General features: G+C 41.8%; 1 protein-coding gene across 1 annotated transcript in view; it reads right to left on the bottom strand.

The window, feature by feature from the left end:
- The window catches only part of st3gal2 (ST3 beta-galactoside alpha-2,3-sialyltransferase 2), a 28,282-nt gene that overhangs the window by 1,098 nt on the left and 6,313 nt on the right, over positions 1–20,871 (bottom strand). The window contains exons 3-8 of the mRNA XM_058645512.1: positions 19,432–20,103; positions 5,758–5,817; positions 5,198–5,331; positions 1,364–1,543; positions 966–1,011; positions 24–143 (exon numbers count right to left, since the gene is read on the bottom strand). Of these exons, the coding sequence (XP_058501495.1) occupies positions 24–143; positions 966–1,011; positions 1,364–1,543; positions 5,198–5,331; positions 5,758–5,817; positions 19,432–20,103 (1,212 nt within the window). The remainder of the gene's footprint in view (positions 1–23; positions 144–965; positions 1,012–1,363; positions 1,544–5,197; positions 5,332–5,757; positions 5,818–19,431; positions 20,104–20,871) is intronic.

The following is a 20,871-nucleotide window of genomic DNA, read 5'->3' on the forward strand; positions in this document are numbered from 1 at the left end:
AGCGAGGAGAGCGAAACACTCACCTCATCGCAGATGTGAAGGGCAAAGAAGAGCACGAGCATGCCCGTGGAGGGGTAGCGTCCGTGATGGCTCGTCCAGTGGTCGTGGATGTATTTAAAGAACGCTGGGTTAAAGATTTGGACCTGAAAGAAAGTTATTCAAGACATAAATGTCATTAAAAACATTTAAAAAGAGGGTCAGATTTCGGTCCTGAGGTCCTTCCGACCTTTTTAAGGCTGATTTCTGGCCATATTATTCTGTAGTGTAAAGGGTTAACAGGTGTGATTTGAACTAATTCTCACAGCAGGAGTCTGCTCTTCTTCTCTACTTCATGTCCTCGTCTTTAGGAAGGTTAAATAAAGTGGCAGAGCCTTTCTGTGTGCTTTTTAAAGGTGAGACACCTGTGGGACAAAGACGTCTCAGCTAGGTGTCAGACCAAAGCAGTCGCTGTAGTAACACGTGAGTGGATGGTGTGTATTTAGACTCTTGCGTGCACACAAGAGTCTAAATACAGTCTACTACAGGCGACGCTCTCTGAAAGCACCGTTGAACACATGAATATTAATAATAGATTCATCATCTCCCTCCACATGATGCAGAGTCAAAACAAACGGGGCTTTATGCTGCTGCTGCTGCTGCTGCTGCTGCTTCCAGCTTCGCAGTGGAGCGGGAAAATCTCCTGAAACCACCGTGTATTAGAGTATATTGTGTCGGCTCGGCTCCAAAGACACCGTGAATCCCTGAAAAGTCTCGGGTGAACGGCTGAAGATGTTTTTTTACCAAGTCTTCACAGCGGGAGGATTCATTCACATTCATTTATTTTCATGGATTAAAGAGCCAAAGCAGATGATTACTTGAAACAATGAGAATTTCTTTGATAATCTAAGTGTAATCCTTCATCAACGATTGTGTGTGTGTGTGTGTGTGGGACTGTCTATCTAAAAGTAGTAGATGGAAATTCACACCTTGTCTTTATCCACACGGAGGAACTGCTTCACTGGAGCGTAGGTACTGAGAGAGAGAGAGAGGGAGAAAGAGAGGGGGAGAGAGAGTGAGTGAGTGAGTGAGAGAGAGAGGGGGAGAGAGAGAGAGAGAGAGTGAGTGAGTGAGTGAGTGAGAGAGAGAGAGAGAGATTTATCAAACATTTTCAATCAGCACTTTAAGTGATTGCTGCAGTTATAAATCCAGGATGACGAACAGCTGACAGATCTTTCCAACCCAATGACTTTACTGTCTGTGTGTGTGTGTGTGTGTGTGTGTGTGTGTGTGTGTGTCAAATACTGGACAGCAACTTTTCAGCGTGTGTGTCAAGTTCCAGTGTGTGTGTGTGTGTGTGTTCACGTGTGTGTGTCTTAATCCTTACAATCGAATCTGGCCCGTGGACAGAGCGCTGGTGATCCAGACGAGATCCAGCGTCTTGAATGGAACCAGGACGAAGCTGACGTTGGCCGCCAGGTTCTTGGCGCTCTCCGGGTACATGAAGTGGTGCGTGGTGCGGCTGCCTGCGTCCTCCTCGTAGCCCACGGTGGGAGCCAGATTAATCCTAGGAGCAAGAATAAGGAGGAGGAGGAACAGCATCAGTAATCCTTCAGGAGTCGGCAGGTCACGCGTCCTCTCTTGAGGCTGAGCTATGAAATAATCCACTTCAGTGTCTCAGAGGAAACACCATTGCTGTTAACATAAGATTATGTTTCATTTCTTTTCTTCTCCTTTTTTATTGACCTATCTCCAGGTCCATATAAACTGAGACAGTTACATAGTGCTCGCAGTGATGCTATCATTCTATGAGTCTTCCAAAAGACAATGCAAAACCGGTATAGAGCAGCAGAATAGCTAAAGATGTGAATATAAAAATGAAAATACGTACAGAGCATCGAAAACCTTTATAATCCTCAAATCACTTCGCACAGAAGTAGACATAAACAGAACAAAACAAAACAACAAAAACAGAACAAAAGGCCGAAATGTGTCGTCTATACAAATGATGGTTGAACAGGTGTAACAAATGTAATCCAGCCATCTTTTCTGAAACTGAAAAAGTGATTCTTTCCATCTTAAAAATGACATAATCTCAATCCAGTCATCTACCGTAGGTATTTCTGATTTATTTTCTAGTGATGTCTTTCTGGTCTGCTACACTTATAGGTGGTTGTTTAATTGTAACATTATATTATAATGAATATTTAACTTCATAATAATACAGGGAATCAAAAAAACTGCTATAAGTATGTAAAAATAAAAAAGTTAGAATTAGAATAATAGGCCTTTATTAAGTGTTTTATGTAATACAGTATTTAGTATGTTGTCTTAAGTATGTTAAAACAGAGAAAATAATCCCGGTGTCGGCTTCACAACATTAAAAGCCGGGAACGCTTCCAACTCACTTTCACAAACAAACACACCTTGAAACATGTGTTTATTCATTCAACTGAAAAATGATTTAAATCCCTTTCATAAAGGTAAAGTAAAAGATTAGACCTGGCCTCTACCCTACAGAATCAAAGAGTCCAATTATACGAATAATGGACCTAATTTGGATTACATTTATATTTAATTCAACTTAAATCATAAAATTGAACAAGTGCTGCTAAATTTCAGTGTAAAGTCTTATTGGTAAATCAGAAGACGGACTACCAAAAACATCACAGCTTGTTCCGGCACGCAAACAAAAATGCCGCACATTCATTGACTGTTAATTAATTACTCAATGAATCCTCAACTATTTTGATAATCGATTATTTGAGTTTGTTTCTGTGATTTTTCAGCTTCTTAAATGTGAATATTTTCTGGTTTCTTTGCTCCATATAACTAAGAAATCATTAAAAGTGAATCATTATTGGTTTCTGGACATTTGAGAACATCATCATTTCCAGGTTTGACAAACAGTGATCAATATCTTTTGTCATTTTATGGTCCAAACGATGACTCGATTCATCGAGAAAATAACCGTTAGCTGCAGCCCTAAACTAGAGCCACTTATTTTTCCGGGTCATGTAGCACGAGCTTCACGAATATGGAGCAGGATTTAAGTGTTTCTAAACAAAAATGGAGCATCACTGTTCCAGTGTTTACAGCACATGTGACTCAGTGTACGTAGGAGTGCGCCGCTAATGTAAACATGAAGGATTCACCTGAACTAAAAAAAACTACTGAGCTGCCGAGTGTGCCTACACATGTGTCAGCGAACAAAGCAGATGTTTGTTCAGAGACCGCGAGACAAACAGCAGACAGTGGTGGGCAGCAGTGGTGGGCAGCGCGGCTGTGGGCCAGAGGAATGAGGATCAAACTACAGCGGAGAGAGGGGGGGGGGGTAAACAGGAGATGGATGTTTGAGGCCTGCCCACGCAGGTCTGCTGACAATGCACTGCTAATGGATGCTAATGTCTGGAGCGCACAGAGCGCTCGTCGGCCCTGCTGAGGCTTTCAAAACACACACACACACAGACACACACACACACACAGATGCACGCTGCAGGAGACAACACGTCCGCTGACAACAATCAGCCTCTGACACAATGAAAGCTGCTACAAAAGGATTTACTGTGTGTGTGTGTGTGTGTAAGAAAGACCGAGTCCTGAGAGATGTGACCACACGAGGGCAGCACTGAGGACAAAAATAAAGACGTCCTCTGACATCCCCCGCTACAGTTTCACAGTATTTTTAAAAAAATATTATATCGCTTTTGAGACACTAATATATATTGAACTGATGTTACAAATAAAGATTGAACTTTTTGTGGATTAGCATTATGGATCACAGCCTAGTCCATCTCCAGTTTTGGATTTTGGAGAAAATTCTCTTGGTAATAAGTATGCATGCCAAATCCTGTCGGCGATGTCATCCATGTAAATGGGACGCACCGTATATGTAGCCACCGCCACAATATGAGCACTAACAGTTTAAATGGTATTTCATGTTACAGCAGCATGTGTAGAGCTTTGATTCTACACATGGCTAATCCCACTTTTTCCCCTCTCTTTCTCTGTCATTTAATCCTGTTCATGTACTCTGATAACATCACTGATGACGGACATTAATACAGAGTCTGAGACAAAGCGACGACTCATCTTTGAGTCAGGTGACCTCGCTCTCTGTTGAATAATGGGAGAGTTGGACAGCGGCCAGCATTTAGCACCGAGGTTAAATATAGTATCAGACCCACACATCAGCTGTCTGCTTCTTTATTCTGCAATTTCCCTTTTTCTGATTCATTCCGTCTCCCATCATCTATCTTTTAAGTTCATCTCCCCCTCACACGCAAATACGGTGATGATGTAACTTCAATGAAAACACACTGTGCACGGTATAATCCTCTTCCTTCCAGTGTCTATCCTCCTCCTCCTCCTCTTTGTCTCCCACTCTCAGCTTTCATCTTGCTGGCTCTTATAGTTTAATCCCATGCCTCTCAAACTGTGGTACCTGTACCACCACTCATACTCATATCAACTCATATAATAATAATAATTTAAGTCACTTTATCTCTCGCTCCATCTTAATCTAATGCCCTAACTGACTTTGCTCAACCTGTATTTTAACATTGGTGATAATGGTGTTATTTCAACAGAGCTCAATATTTTCTCAGGTGGTTCTTGATATAAAAAGTGTTGAAATTATACATAATCAGTGTATCTACTGTATCTAACACCAGCTACTGCCTCCAAATGTTGCCATTGGCTTAGTCCACTCTTGCGTCAACTGTTACAAACTTTCCTCACCATCTTGTCCAACCAGCGTGAGGCTTGTTGTCCCAGACTCCTCCCCCTTTTGTCCACGTGGGATTACACTTTACGTGTTTGAATCCACATTTCTTTCATTTTCAATGTGGACGTGGAAGATTCTGTCTCTTTACATCCCACAGTGAGTTACTTCAAATCCAAAGACTGCATTTACACTTTTGCCATTTACATCAATTTACATGCATTTACAGTACAGAGCCATGTGTACAACTGAACAACTGACTTAATGAGAACCAAATACAACAGAATTGCAATAAAGTAGAAGTATTTTAACAACGGAGGTCCTATGTCAGGATTTGTGAGGTTATTCCGAGTGTTCCAGTTGAAACTACCGACTTGGAGCGACTGGAACACAACATTATTGCAGCCCAGCGTCCAATTTCAGTTACTTTAAGAAATCTAGCACCCACCCACTTTTCTATTGGCTCGCTCCTCCATTCGTTCCATGTGCGCCTCTCACCTCATGATATAGTTGTGTCCATCTATGGTGGGGCCGTATCCAGCCCCGCGGAGGTTGCCGGAGTTTCCCACCACCGCGCAGCGCAGGCAGCGCCCGGGATCCCACGAGCCGTACGGCGTCCTTCCTGGAATCACCTAAAAAAATAAAAGTACACAGCCACGCTTGGATTGAAGCTAAATGAAACGGGGGCGTCTGCAGTGGAACAGCAGGAGACGCATTAATAACCCAACCTGCAGCTCAGACCCTGACTGTAAACATACATCCTGATCTCTATACTGGGGGCGGGGGGGTGAATTCTTCATGAGACCCTCCATGAAAAAATCATGAGCACCTTTTTTTTGACCTGAGGGAAGCCAGACTGAGACATTTAAAACACACAGCTTTAAATAAGACATACAGGTGCATTAGAGGGAAATGAGCTGGCTCGTTGATAAAGCTAATGTCCAATAAAAGTCAATCTGTTCCCCCACTGCCTTCGCCCACGAGTGTGAAGTAATTGACTTGGGGTTGATTTGAAAAGTACCGTGGCAATGGAAGGATGAATTAATAATATGAAATACCTGGAACAGTCTCAGCAGCACCTGCTGGATGCTGTGGGGTTTAAACTGCGGCTGTAACATCTAGAGAGGGAGGGAGGGAGAGAGAGACAGAGAGGGACAGAGGGAGAGAGAGAGACAGAGGAAGAGTATGGTTAGGATGTGCAGTTTATTTTCTGCAGACAAATTGGATATGACAGACTTTAAATTTAGTTTCCTTCTGTGTGCACACACGTGTGTGTGTGTGTACTTGTATTTTTGTCTTTGTGAGGCCTCAAGAAAACGTACACACCTTTCTTTGCCCCACAACTTTAAAGTGCTTTTTCAAGGTTAAGCCTTGAATGAACACAGCACTGTGCAGAGTTCTACTCGAGACACAAGTACGCAAAACAACAGGTTAGGGTTTGTTCAGGCTGTCCACATGAATGGTAGTCAATGCGAGTCCTTAAATCAGCCGTGTGTCAGACTGAAGGGATGCAGTCAGACTTGGTGAGCTGTGGTCAGAGGAGCAGAAGCACATACTGTATATTAAAAAAAACAGCTGACGTAAAGAAAAAAAGAGGAAAAAGGCAGTGAAGTATAAGAAGAAATATGTCAGAGGGAAAGTAAGAAGGTTTCCACTGTGTCTTTCCAGTAATGATGCAACAGCTGTGAAATTCTTGGCCGTTTAAACTCACCCTATAGCTGACACTGATCCCACTGTGATCTCTGTCTGTATTTTAGTGTCAGAGACACAAGGATGTCGTCATTATGACACGTCTAATGCTATGTCTCTATCAGCTACTGAATCAGTTTCCTGTTGACCTTCACGTCACAGAGAAACAAACAACGAGCAGTGAGATGGGTCGTGCTGTGGTCCTGTATGTTTCATAAATGCTGTACATGTTAGTCGTGATACACATGAGATGGAGCACGGCTCCTGTGGTTGCTGTGTTGGCAACAGTGCCGCAGTTTAAACGTCATCTCCTTGTGCATCCAAGGACAAAGACCGGGGAGGAAATGTTGGTGCATGTGCAGCGTCTGACTCCAGTCTGTTTAAGCCAGGGGACTCAAACCTGCCACTGACTTAACATCAAGTATTAGAGAGTTCATTTTAATGTTTTTCTAATGAATAGATTCAATTTTATGTCACAAATATCTTTTTATTGTGAACTATTCAACGTCCCACACTTTTATTTTGAAATTCTGTGAAATGTCATCATGAATATTATTATTTTGACACATATTTTTCTCATCATTTTTCTTTTTTAACATGATTGGCCCCCTACTGACCACACTAGACACTTCAGTGGCCCCCAGGTCGTTTGAGTATGAGACCCCTGCTTTAGGTTAAAGCATATACATGCAGGAGTAATTGGACTTTGAATCGAATTATCTAGGTATCTAGGTTAGTCTGACTAAGAATAGTTTGATTTCATGTTTACAGAAAACCAAACTATTGTCTTCGTCCACCTTAAAATCAGACTCTTAACAGGGATGTAAACGCACACTGGTTGTAGGGTAATAGTGCACCTTACCTTTTAGAATCTTTAAATCATGTTTTTTTAATTCTAAATGTATTTTATTTTATGTAACAGCTAAATTGTGTTTTTTTATTGTGGCGTAGATTAAAAAGAAAGGCAATCATCATCATAAAAAGTTAATTCACTTTAGTCACACTATCTTTGAGCGATCACACATTCAACCAAACCGAGTTATAAAATAACCATAAATACAAAATTCAGTCATAAATAATCTCTTACTCAACTGGCATATATTTAATGAAAAGATTTATCCACCCACACAGCCCAGATAATGGCTGATGTTTGTATCAATTAATGTCCTCTAATATGCCCCGAAGACAGTCAACAAGGAGAATATTGACTGTATCTGATTTGCAGGTGATGAATCGTGCACATCTTACTCTTCACACCGTCTGCCAACAACAACAACAGCACCTCTGTTGTGTTGTGAGGAATAAACAGATCTGACAGCGGAGATAACAACAAGACTCTCATGTCTGGATGAGTTGAACAGAAAAAAACAGCAGGTGGACAATAAAAAGAAAAAGACAATAAAAAACGACATGTGCCGTGGAGAATGTTAAGAAGAGGAAGGGAGCATTACGATGCAAATGATGTAAATGGAGAGACAGAAAGAGGGGGGAGGGAGGGAGGGAGGGAGGCAATGCTGCAGGTGATTCAATTTTGTCCAATTGAAAAAGATTTAATAGGCAAGAAAACAGGCTGATTTTCTCCAGCACTACTGTGAAAATGGCTTTTTAGGCCAAGCTGAATATCTGGTTGAAAATGTAAAAAAAATTAAGAAAAGGACACTTAATTTAAGCTGGATTTAAAGTAAAGACATCGAAATGTAAGCCTGGGATTCTCTAATATATGATCAAAATAATCATGTGACACAATGACATGAAATGACACTTTCTTTGTTTAACCTGCAGGCTGTTTAAACGATTAGATTAACTAATATTTAAACAACTCATCCAACTAGAGCACAGTGCAGAGTTTTAACGTCTATATGGTAATACTTTAGAGACTCTGACCCATGAAACTTAAATAACTCACCCGTAAATAAAGCAAACACAACCCTTTTTCTGTGATTGTATGAGCAGCGGACTGAGAAATCTGTGAACCTATCATTTCCGAGGCAGACATCTGCGTCGACTTGACGAGATTGACAGCCGACGTGTTCTTAGAGGCACGGAACTGCTGTGAAAACACAAGTTCACACTCGAGAGTGAAAAAATAATATACTGTTCTTCTGTGTTTCTACACTTCAGTTTAATGCTGAGTGAGGTTTCAGTGCCTCCGGGGACAGCTGTGGCCCGAGGCGTTGTGATTTCCAGTTAATGGTCAGTCAGTCTGTCTGTCTGTCTGTCTGTCCCGTTCTGGAGAATGCGATACCTCGGGGGAATTTAAGGAGGAAGTGTTTAGACGTAGGTAGACCAAAATGCCTCAACTGGATAGAACTACAACTAATCAGACTAATGACCCGGGTGACTTATGTAGAGTGACTGAAAACATGTCAAGAAACGAGCTTGTTGTAGTTTTCTAGCTCGAGCTCCGAGGAGAAACAGCTGGTCTTTGATGGCGGGCAAGTTGGATGTATACAAAAGCTGCTAGATGTCACTTCTCTGTCTCCTCTAGCGCGCCATGCAAAAACCCCGCTGTGATGGTTATTCCTATTTTAGGAGATTCTGAAGTTGGCCGAAATGGCGTCCCTCTTTCAGAGTGAAATCAGTTCACCCAGTTCAAGAAACTTACACATTCATGATGACAAAATGTCCATTAAAAGGTACATTGTGTAAGAAATGTATTGTATTTAGTCATAAAAGCATCATCTAGAGCTTTATCCTCCACATGAGAGTCGCAGTAGGCTGGAGCAAATTCCACCTGAGTACACTGCTGCTGCTGCTGCTCTACAGCAGACGCACTTTCACTTTCAATCTCCGCCTGTTGCTGAAACACAGTGTTTCAAAATAATATTATTAATGTGTCTACAGTGACAAACAATACTGATACACCACGTCTGCCTGAACAAACAGTATGTGGATAACATCAGAGAGGACAGTGAAGATGAAACTGATCCTGTGCACAAACACACACACACACACACACACAGACACACACACACACACACACACACACACTACAAACCTGTGTGTGCCTGAGACTCACTTGCTTACTTTGAGCAAATTATTGAAATGAATTTTCCACAGATTAATATTTTCTACGGTAAAATAATAGCTATAACGTGCGCATGTTATACTTACTTCGTGGCCACGAAGTATTATGTTCTTCCCCCCTCTTCCTCCCTCTTCCTCCCTCCCCAGCTTCCACAACACAATCAGTGACAGTAATGAATGGTTACATGGAGTAACTCAGTGAGCTCTGTCTGCTTATTCTGTGTGTAATGTGTGTAGATGATGACGTGTGACACTTATAGATCGTTGAAATGATCTGTAAATTCAGCTCACACGGAAAAATCATGTCTAAACCTACATGTTACACAGAACTATCAATGCACAGCCAGTTTTTTAAAGCATCAATAATAATATTAATATGAGAGCAGTCGCTGTGACCCTGACATTTAGTTCCTTCGTGTTTATCACCAATTCCAAAAAAAGCAAACGACCAAAATAATATATTTTTACAGATTTATACATCATAAATTGATGTGTTGATCGCACACTTTCCTTCTCTTTCTTTTATTTCCCTCTTTCTTTGGTGCCTCATTTGTTCTTTTTCTTCAGGAAGAAGGCGTCAGAGTCACTTAATATATTATTATATTATATTAATTTGTGGGTGGAACAGGGGGCGTGGTGTGTTACTCATTCACCTCCGCTCAGTTTTACATTTGATGGGATGTATAAAGAAAAGGTGCGCAGGACTTGGCGTATGCACGGTTTTATAAATCAGTTTTCTTTGTGTAGGTACTTTTCAAATTTTGTGCATACACCGTCTTTTAGTATGAAAGCTGCGCACTCTTTTATACATGAGGACCAAACATGAACCAAAAGTCTTTAAATACCAATGGCTGCGTGACGTCACCTTCAGGTTAAATCTCCTGCAAATTGACTGTTTACTTGAGACATAAAAGTCACAGTTCTTCTTCATTGTGGACTTGAAGCGACTCTTGTGGGACGTGAAGAAAAAGAACGAAGACACAAAGTGGCAGCTGCTACAAAGACGGCCAAACCGAAAATGCAAAAGATGTGGATTCAATCGTGTAACGAGAGAGAGACAGAGAGAGAGGGAGAGAGAGAGAGAGAAAGCACCTGCACAATCATGCAAAACCTTTCTGCAAACAAACACATGCGCGCGCACACACACTCACACGTCCATAAGGACTGTTCTTCTCTATAAGCACATTTTCCTTTCTTCTGGTCTCCCACACAGCAATATTCATCTCTCTACTCCTTTTGTAACCATTTCCTTTTCACCCACCATCGGCCTTGATTTGCTTTTCCTAACACAGGTCTCCTTCATTTGCATTTGCATTCCCACATCATCTCCAGTTGCATCCTCACCCTCCTCCTGTCTAATTCCTTCTCTTTAATTTCCCTCGCTTCTGTCTCCTTCTCCTCCTCCTCCTCCCCCTCCCCCTGATGTCTCTCTTCCAGTTCTGGTCTCTCTGGGATGCCTCTGCACCTCACAGCTCATCAGTGTTGGAGACCACTTAATCCTTCCCCAAAGTTCTCTCCACTCGCTATCTCTAACTTTGTCTTTCATGAGCTAAGCTCTGTTTTTCTATCCTCCTTCATCCCTCCATCCTCTGCCCTCCATGCATGGCACCAGACTCAGCTTGGCATGCTGCACTGCTGTTGTTCAGCAGCTACTAATGATGGTTTTTGGCAGCTGTGCTGATGCCTCTCGACTGTCCTCTACTCCCTACTTTACTTTACTCCCAGGTAAAAATGCAGCTTTTAAATCAATATAAATCAATAACCAAAAAAAGTGTCCTGCACCTGCTTTATGTCACTTTATGTTTGAAGTAAGAATGAGATAATAGGAGATTTATCAGTCTAAAGGATGAGACGTAAAATTGTTAAAGAAATTGCCACAAAATGCATAAAACGGATGTTCTGTTGCATTTGGGATGTGGTTTCAAGAGAATTTTTTGCTCATATTAACCTGATGCATGTTCCTCCCGAATTTGGGATCTTTCAGTCAAAGAGTTTCCCAGAACTGACTTTAAGGGGCGCTGTCGAGCCATTTTACCACACCCACAGCTAACGACTAAAGAATATGACATTTTAAAGGTTTTTGTGGATGTTTAAGGCCCCCCCAAAAATTTGAAATCAATGTGGTTGTGCTTGGGGTGTTTAAATAAAAAGCACTTCACCACACATACAGTCACGGTCACTTAATTTGAAACACTGGAGCACAGGAGCCCCATCTTTCCTGTCTGACTAGTTTTATTGAAACATAAGGTAGTTTAAGTTCTTGAGGGGGGGAATCAACGTAAAGTCCTGCAGTCTCAACATTGAGACTCACGGGTGTGTGTGTGTGTGTGTGTGTGTGGGGGGGGGGGGGCACCATGCAGAAAACAAGACAAAAAAACAGATGCCAATTAGAGACTCTTTCCACCACTTTAACCTTTTGTATACACCTGCATTTTTGGGAAGCAGTGTTTTGTTTCATTCCAGGTTAGGACTACATCCCATAATACTAGTTAAAAATATCTCACCGAAACGTTTCCCACAGAGCAAATTGATAAAAGCCACCGTTTGAAAACCATGGATTTACACAAAACTGTGAAGATGAACTAGACCCACATATACACTTGTTTACACCTGGAAAAAGTTTAGTACTTTTTACTTTCATGCAAATATCTCACCACATAATTCCCCATAACTGCTTTAAAAAAATAAAATAAAATAAAGATGAATCTTAATTTAAAAAGGTTGGGGAAAATTAGTTTGGAGACCCTGGCTTACAAGTCTGGTTTAACCGATCCAGGCATTTACATCGATCCCTGCAGTTCTTCGCTAAGTCTCAGTGTTGCAGGCGGTGCATATCTCACGTGTTGTAACCAATATTTGCTTATTGGGCAACATAATATTAAAGTTTTCCTCTTGGGAATAAGAATAAATGGTTGTTTCCTGATCGTCAGTGTAAGAGCTCCCCAGTCACTTCTGTGCTTCTCTCTCTCTCTCTCTCCCGTGTGTGAGTCTAAAGTGGTTCAATATGGAGAGAGTTAACATAATCAAACTAAATGGTGGAGTAACATTAACCCAATCCTCCAACACGCATTCATTTCATTTGCTTTTGAGTACAGATTCTAATCAACCACCGCTCAGCAGGAAAAAAAACCTTCAATGTACTATATGAGTGAGTATATGCTTTTCAGTCCAACGTAACATGCTACTGCTCATTCCTTCTATAAGAGAGAGAGAGAGAAAAGAGTCGTATTTAAAGAATGGACGTAAATTATGTTTAAGAACGGCTGAACTCATGATTTAGATACGTTTCAAAGATAAACTGACATGATAATGAGAGCCGAGACGGGGAAAAACAAGTCGTTTTGTCAATTTTAATAGCTGCATTAATGGTTCCACCTGCAGCAGGCAGTTACTGGCTGGAAATATTTAGTAATAACTAAACATAACATTTGATTAGGTACACAAAGACCTGGTGTGGTTTTCTGCTAATGGAGCCCGTCTGCTTCCCGGTTTGACCGACCTGCTGTGCTTTCAGAGATGCTTCTCTGCATATGTTGTTTTTAACAAGTGCTGATTTGAATTATTAGTGCCTAATCGACAGAATCATTTCAGTCTGGTCATTCTCAACAACGGTGGCATTTGTGTCCAGAGAACTGCTGCACACTGGACATTTTTCCCCTTTGTAAACCATTCCCTGTAAACCCTGGAGAGACACTATAAAACACAAGTATTGCTATGTCCCGCTTTTGCAGCTCTAACAGCTTCCACTCTTCTTGGAAGAAGTGTTTCTATGGGAATTTGTGTCCATTCCTTCTGCAGAGCATTATTTTATGGAGGTCAGACACTGATGTTGGGACGAGAAGACCTGACAAGTCAAGTTCTTCCACACCAAACTCAGTCAAACCATGTCTTTATAGTCCTTGCTATAAAAATTGTTGGCACACAGTTGGAAGCATAGCATTGTCCAAAAATGTCTTGGTATCTAAAGCATTAAGATTGTCCTTCATTGAAAAGGGGCCTGAGACCAAAGCCGAATTAAAACACCTGAATTGACACCATACTTTTGTCCATATAGTGTAGTTTTTGGGGTAAATCCCAGTAGATCACTAGTTTGACCCTCAGCAGGTCATCCTGACCATGTCTGTGCTCCCAAATGCACGGAGTAACCGACATGTGATTGGCTGATTGGGCAGTTGCGTTAATAATAAGGTGCGTTTAGCCTTTATTAACCACTCAAAGCACTTTTACACCAACCAGCCGCATGATTAATACCAGTAACTCAAGTTAATGGTGTGATTCAACCATGAATGTCTGAGGCCTGTTTTTAAAATTCTAAAAACATCAATAATGTGATTATTATTTCTTTATGGCGTGTGTGTTGTAAGAATAATAAAATCTGCTACAACAACAACAGATGCAGTGTTGATTAAATTAGACTTTATTTTGAGTTTACAAATCACAAATAATGGCCTTAATCGGGGCAATGATGTAAAGAGAACTTTACGTTTCCTTTTAAGGTCAACCAGGTTCCATTCATCTTGTTGCTGAACACCAGCTTTTATAGATTTCTCCTTTTTGCAACTTAATCTTTATTTTTTACTAGTTTTGTTGTGAATAATATCTCATCATCAAGTCACCTGCCAGGTTTCCAGCCCGTCAGTGGATTCTTTAGTAAAAGCAAACGTTGTTGTTGCTGTTCATCGTTTTATAAAAAAGGGAAATTAAAGCTTTTAAGATTTATGTGCAATATATCATTTGTGACAATTAAATCTGTATTCTTTCTCATAACAGGTAAATTCTAAGGTCCAAACAGAGACAATGATCTAGACTGGTGTGTTTATTTTGTTTGGTAAAAGTTATTCTTAATTGTTTCAGTAAATTCAGTCAATTAACTTCTCAAAACTCAAATTGAGTCCCTCTCTTCACCACAAGGAGGCACCGTGTGGTGGTTCTATACACTTGTACCTAAGCAGAGGCCAGGACAAGAACTTTTCCTCTCATCTTCAGACAGCTGCGCATTGATTTTTGTTTGTGTTTGTCTGGATTTTGTGTTGGTGTTTGCCACTTTGAGTGACCTTCAAATGAAGTAACACTATATTCCTATTGATTGAGACTATGATGTGCTGCAGGAATGACTATATTAAGGTACAGTCATTGATCTTATTTTAAATAGCAACACATGGTTTTGTATTTGTAACGTTTATTAAAATGCAAATATTTACAAACACGCTTTGGTTTCACTGTGTTTTTGAAATGTGTTTCTTTTTGTTTCGGCGGCGATTAAAATCCACACCAATCTGAATAAATAAATAAATTTAACATAATGACTGCAACCCTCGTTTCCAACATAGCTTTTTTGTTATTATCCCACTTTTTTTCTCCTTAATCCAATATTTGACCTCCTCTGTTCCCCCTGCCTCCTTCCGTACCCATTCATCTCCTCGTCATCTTCCCTTCCTCTCAATTACTTCTTCTCCATCACTCTCTCTGTTTATCACCTCCCTGTTGCGGTGTAACCCTAATGACTTGGCAACTGTTGGCCTGTGTTTGCAGTTTTCTGTTATTCCAGAGCTGGACTGAGGATACTGCTCTGAAGCACGAACCTGAACACAACACAATGCAGCACTGGGTATAGAACTGGAAACACTGAATACAACCAATGAAACATGTGCACAAAACCAAATATATATACTATATATAAACTGCAAATGCAAGCATGATTTAATGAAGAGCTGCACATCTTCCTCTCAGAGGATTTCCTCGTCTTTTTTTTAAAAAACTGCTGCTGAGTTGTAGTTTTAAGAACAGTGCAGTGGCCAGTGCTGTAATATTCCACTTCTTCACCACAGTAACACCCTGACACACAAAATGGCACAGATTAAAGTGACGCTCAGGCCAAAATGTTGCTGCCAACAACAGTTAGAGTAATCTGAAGCATCCTCTGACTGTCACCATGCATAGCTGCTGTCCTCTTTTATTTATGGATACTGCGACACAAGTTATCGTTACATCCAGTTAACTTAAGTTGTCACTAGCACTTAAGAGAGAAAATTCTAATTTTCATCTCACCATTAACGACCATCAGTTCTTCTTAATAAGCTCTTATTGAACTGCAGCCTGCGTGTTGTGTTCAATGTGCTGTTGGAAAATAGTAAATCTCCGTTCCTAACAGAGACACAAGGTCAATCACTAATTTTCACTCATTGCATTTATTAAACGAGGCTGAGGGTCGTCACAGCGGATCATCTGACTCCATCTTGTCCCCGTCCCTTGTGTCGTCTTCTGTTACACCAACTGTCCTCATGTCCTTCATCACAGCGTCCATTAACCCTTCTCCTCCTGCCTGGCAGCTCCACCTTCCAACATCCTTTGTCCAGTACAACCGCTATCCCTCTTCTGCATGTGACCAAACTGTCTCCACCTTGACTCTATGTTACTTTATCTCCAAACTGTCTCAACCTGAGCTGTCCCTCGATTATGCTCATTTCTAATCCTGTCCATCTTGGTCACTCCCAACACAAATCTCCTGTCTTTTAGATGACATTTGAATTCGACCCTATTTTACTCCATGTTTCACTAAAATTCATTTATTCGTATCTCTAGCTCTAGCACGGATACACGAGGACCATGTTTACGTCTGAGTAGATTCTCATTCATTGATTATTCAATGAACACATCGATTTGTAGTTTTTTCTTTACAACATTTACAGTTTAATGAAGAAGAACCCGAAGAAGCTTCGCAGGATAAAAGAGGTGAAACATCGTCAAGAAAAACTACTACAAAGTCTAGTTGCTGCTGACTCGATGTGTTACGGACGACCAATAAGGGAGCTGTTGTCTCGATGATGAGGGAGGACGGAGAGGAATATGTGATTATGATGTATTACACCGTGGTCATACCGGCTGCATCCGCGTCACGGAACGTTGCTTTTCATTTTCTTCTCCGCTGCTCATTAGAGTCTGCCCCGCGTCTCAGGTGCGTCAGGGAAACAGACATCTCGACTCATCTTTTTACACCGCTTTTACAACACTTTTTCATTTTAGTTTTCTTCTAAATCTCTCTGTTGTGGAGGCCAGATTTTATTTTCTACTCGACGCAAGAAAAGTGGATTTATTCTTTATTAGAATCCTCGTTCATAATCTTTCCAGAACAACTTATTACTGCACTTCTGTCAGTTGTTGACAGTTACACTTGAATCATAACACGACGTAATAAGAGGTTTTTCTGTAAATGGACCATTTTTCTGAATTTTAATTGAACCTCCCTGCCCTACTTTAATTACGATGATCACAACAGGCCCGACTGTTGCTCACACTGCGTCAGTGGAAATGTGAGCCTTTTTTCTCCCTGTAGTACAGCTGAGCTTTTTAAATCTGTGCAGCTCAGTAGGAGAGCACGGGGGCTGCAAAGCCAGTTCTAACTAAAGGATGGATCGTGTAGCATCTTGTTCATCAGAATCAGATTCAGGTTTACTGCTAAGGTTGAGCTTAGTTCTTGTCGTTGGTGTACATGATAAGATGTAACTAATAAATACTAGATTATTAGAATTAATATTAATAACATGCCAGAATCGCCTCACAAGACAGGATTAAAACAATATAAAAAAAATCAACAACAGACAGCATACAGTAATCACTACATTAAAATTTATGTGAGCAAAAATGAGAAATGATCACAGTGAGTTGTGTGTTTTCACACCTCTGGAGAGAACTACAGAGGTGGGGGGCAGAGTAACCGAAGGCTCTGGCCGCCTTAGTGGTCAGACAGATGGGGGTCAACAGCGAGATGAGTGGAGGATGACAACTTTAAAGTACGGGTGCGTGTGGTAATATGTAAGATAAATCTTGTGTTTCCACCGGCTCGACTTGCCTCGCGACTGTTAACCAATGGAGCTGTGGCAGAACAGGAGTGATGTGATGAAAAGATGGAGAGTTCTCGTGACGACACGTGCAGCAGAGTTCTGGACTAGTTGAAGTTTGAGAAGCAACTAATCGAATAAGAAAACAAAGACTGGGATGTAATTATTCACAAGAGAAAAATACGATCATAAAGATGAAATGAAAATCAGTGCAGTGACGTCAAATCAGTCAATAGAAGACTATGCAAAACTGTGCAGTCTATTCAGAGTGGACTAAAAACAAGATGCTTGAAGGATTATGTGCTATGGCTTAATCCACAGGCAAACAAACAAGATAAATCATGATTACTGAGGTTTAGAGGTTCTGGTAAACAGACTTTGTTATAAGTGACAGAGCCAGTGTAGTGCTTTCCCAGATTTCCCAGTCTTTATTCAAGTGGTTGCTGAGTCATGTTTACTAAACAGATGAATGTGGTTTCAATCCTCCTGATTAACTTTCTTTTGTTTTCTTCTCTTTTCTTTTCTACTTAGCTCAAACCAAATCAGGAACAGATTTGTGTTTCGACTTATTCAGCAAATTTAATTTAGGGTTGAAGTGTTATTTAAGCCTTGTTTCAAAAGTAACGGCTCATAAATATTATTACGTGATTCATGCACGAAAAAAACGATGATATTAAACCACAATACAAGTAAGATTTAAGGTGCGTTCCCATCAAACAACCCATTGTATTTACTTGCCTGTCTCAAGTGATCAATGTGAGTAAATATAAGTGTAATGATAACCAGGTAATTCTAACCAACAATTATTAACCAATCAACAACTGCTCAACCAACCAACAGATTCAATCAAAGTGAGAAAAAGCCAACTTACCAACTGCTTGCAAATTTCCCCACTGCAGGACAAATAAAGGACTATCTTATCTTATATTATCTCACAGGGATTTAAGCAAAAACTAAATCTTTCATGTAAAAAAGGAGTACGAGCACTTAACCCAACAGACCTTCTGTTCTCTAACACAACATTCAAATAGCAATAAGGCTTTAGTCTAAACTGTGGTACGTGTACCACCAGTGGTACGCGAGCTTCCTCTGGTGGTACATGAAGGAATAATCAGAAATACTGTTCTGCTGTATATGACAGGGTGAGTGATCGGAGTGGAGCTGAGGAACTTTGACCAGAGTGCATGGAAAATTAAACAAATAACTCGTTATCTCTCGTTCCATCTTAATCTAATTTCCCTACGAGTCGACAGCTGTTCAAGTAGCACAGAGATTAAACAAACGTAGCTACTCTACTCAGGCCTTGCAGTCGCACAGGTCCACTGTTGGCAACACCGACCTGCCCTGCTTTACTTCTGATGGATGTGGCTGGCTTTATGGGTTAAGAGTAGCAGCAGTTTAATGCCTCGGAGATGATTAGATTGAACGGCCAAAACAAAACCACAACATAAACACATGCAACTGTTTTTTTTCTCCTCTCAATCCTTTTTTTTCAGCATTGACAGAAATCCAACTTTAATCCCTGCAATTAACCAGGTTGTCCAACTTCCACACTGACTTTCTGCCCCACTTCTTCACCTCGCCTCGCTCACTGTGTTTGCACACATAAATCAACTGTCTGCAACTTTTAATACAGCGTTGCAAAGTCCGTAAAAATATCTCCATGCTAACTGTCATTTTTTTTCTCCTCAGTTCAAATATTTAAGCTTGAGTGTCTGAAGTGTGCATTGTGGATATTTGCATGACAAGATTCGCCCTGCTGCAACATTTGCATGTATTCATGTCTTTTAACGGTGCACAGTGTGTGCAGACTGTGGCGTAGGTACATGCTTTTGTTCCAGAACTGCACCCAAGATCTAACCCTGATTTACAATTTGCATGTTAAAATCAGTTCACGCCCATGGATGAATTCAGTTCCTCTGGTGCCATATTTCATGTTTTATCACAAAGCCTTTTTGTTGAATTTGTGTTCAGCACTGATCACAGCCTCTGAATGGCTTCTTCTCCATAGCAACAGGGACATAAGGCAAACCATGATATCTCAGATGACGATCAAATGATTTCAACTGCCGTTTTTCAACATTGACCTGAAGAAGATATGAAAACCACGTGGGAAGAGATCCCACTTTATTAATTCACTGAGTGAAGAAGGCAAAGTTATATCATCTTGTTACTTACCACCCACCAGTAGTAGACATCGGGAGGCAGCTGGACGTTGTCTCTGGTCCAAACAGGTGAGATATCTGGATCGTAGTTCTCGTCGAACCAATCGGAAACGCCCGGGTCTCCGACACAGCGCGGGCAGGCACAAGTCTGTTGGGAAGTGTCGGGTGGCGACAGGTGGTGAGTGCCCGCGTAGTTGGGCACTAGCTTCACTCGCCGGGACTCCTCCCACCCAGGCGGCTCCAGGTAGTTGAAGCTGACACCGCCGCGGATTGAGACGGTGTAGAAGAGCGAGGTGAGAAAGACGAGAACCAGCGAGCCCAGGAGAACCCAGATTCTGCGGGAACATCTCACTCTGCCTCCTTTCTCCGCTCCACCTCCTGTGCCACCACTACCTCCACCCCCCGCTGCCCCAGCCACCCCTCCGCCCAGGAACGGCCTGAGCTCGGAGAGTCTGGGCACTCCCCTGGACGGACCTCCGCCCCAGGACCCCCAGCCCCAGCGTCTGTCCCTGTTCAGAGTGGAGGACGGGATGCGGCCCCCCCATGGCCATGCCCCCACCCCTGGGCCTGCCACTGTCCCCAGCCCACTTCCTCCTCCGCCTCTGTGCAACGACCACCAGGGCCTGGTCAGTGCGATGGGAGTGACCTCCTGACAGTGAACTACGAGATCACCCACTATATCAGCCTAGTGAGACGCACACTCAGACACACAATGTGTCAGAGTCCATTTGTCTCACAGTCAAGCTGTGCACTGAGCGATGCTCCACCGCCTTCTCACTGGATTCTCTCCCTCCCTCTCGCTCCACAGCTATGCGCTCGTCTCACACACAGCATACACACACACGCACACACAGGAGTCGTGGCTGAATCACATTCAGCAGCAGCCCGGCTGCTTCGGAAGTCCTTTTTCTGTTAATATGAGCTGATCTGTCCTTCGGCTTCGAGCAGAGTCTCAGAATTTTCCATCTTTCTATCATTTAAAAAAAAAAAACTTTCCAACTTTCACTCTCTCTTCACCCTCTTCTCTCTTTTACATGCCTCTTTTGTCCCCCAACAGCAGTGTCCATCTTCAGTGAAATCCAGTGGGTGAATGCAGCAGGCCCTTCCTGTGTGAATGGTGATGCTTGCTCCGGTGCTCTCTCTGCTTTCTCTCTTTTCTGTCTCTCCCGGTTACACTGAAGCGACGTAACCACAGAAAGCTGGCAGACTAGTAAGAGAACAGCGGAAAGAGGGAGGGCAAAGGGAGGAGGAGAGGGAGGAGGAGCAGAACAAGGGAGGAGGTTTGGCCTGAAGGGTGTTCCATCACATCTCTCGCCAACCTCGACAAAAAGATACCTCTCTTCCCTGCTCTTTTGCTTTTTTTCCCTCCCTCTGCTTGGTTACTCGTTTTTACTCTTTTCTTGTTTCTTTGCCCCTCTTTGTGCCTTTTTCTACCCCTCTTTCACTCCATTGT

The sequence above is a fragment of the Solea solea genome, chromosome 12, assembly GCF_958295425.1.
Source record: "Solea solea chromosome 12, fSolSol10.1, whole genome shotgun sequence".
Lineage (NCBI taxonomy): Eukaryota > Metazoa > Chordata > Actinopteri > Pleuronectiformes > Soleidae > Solea > Solea solea.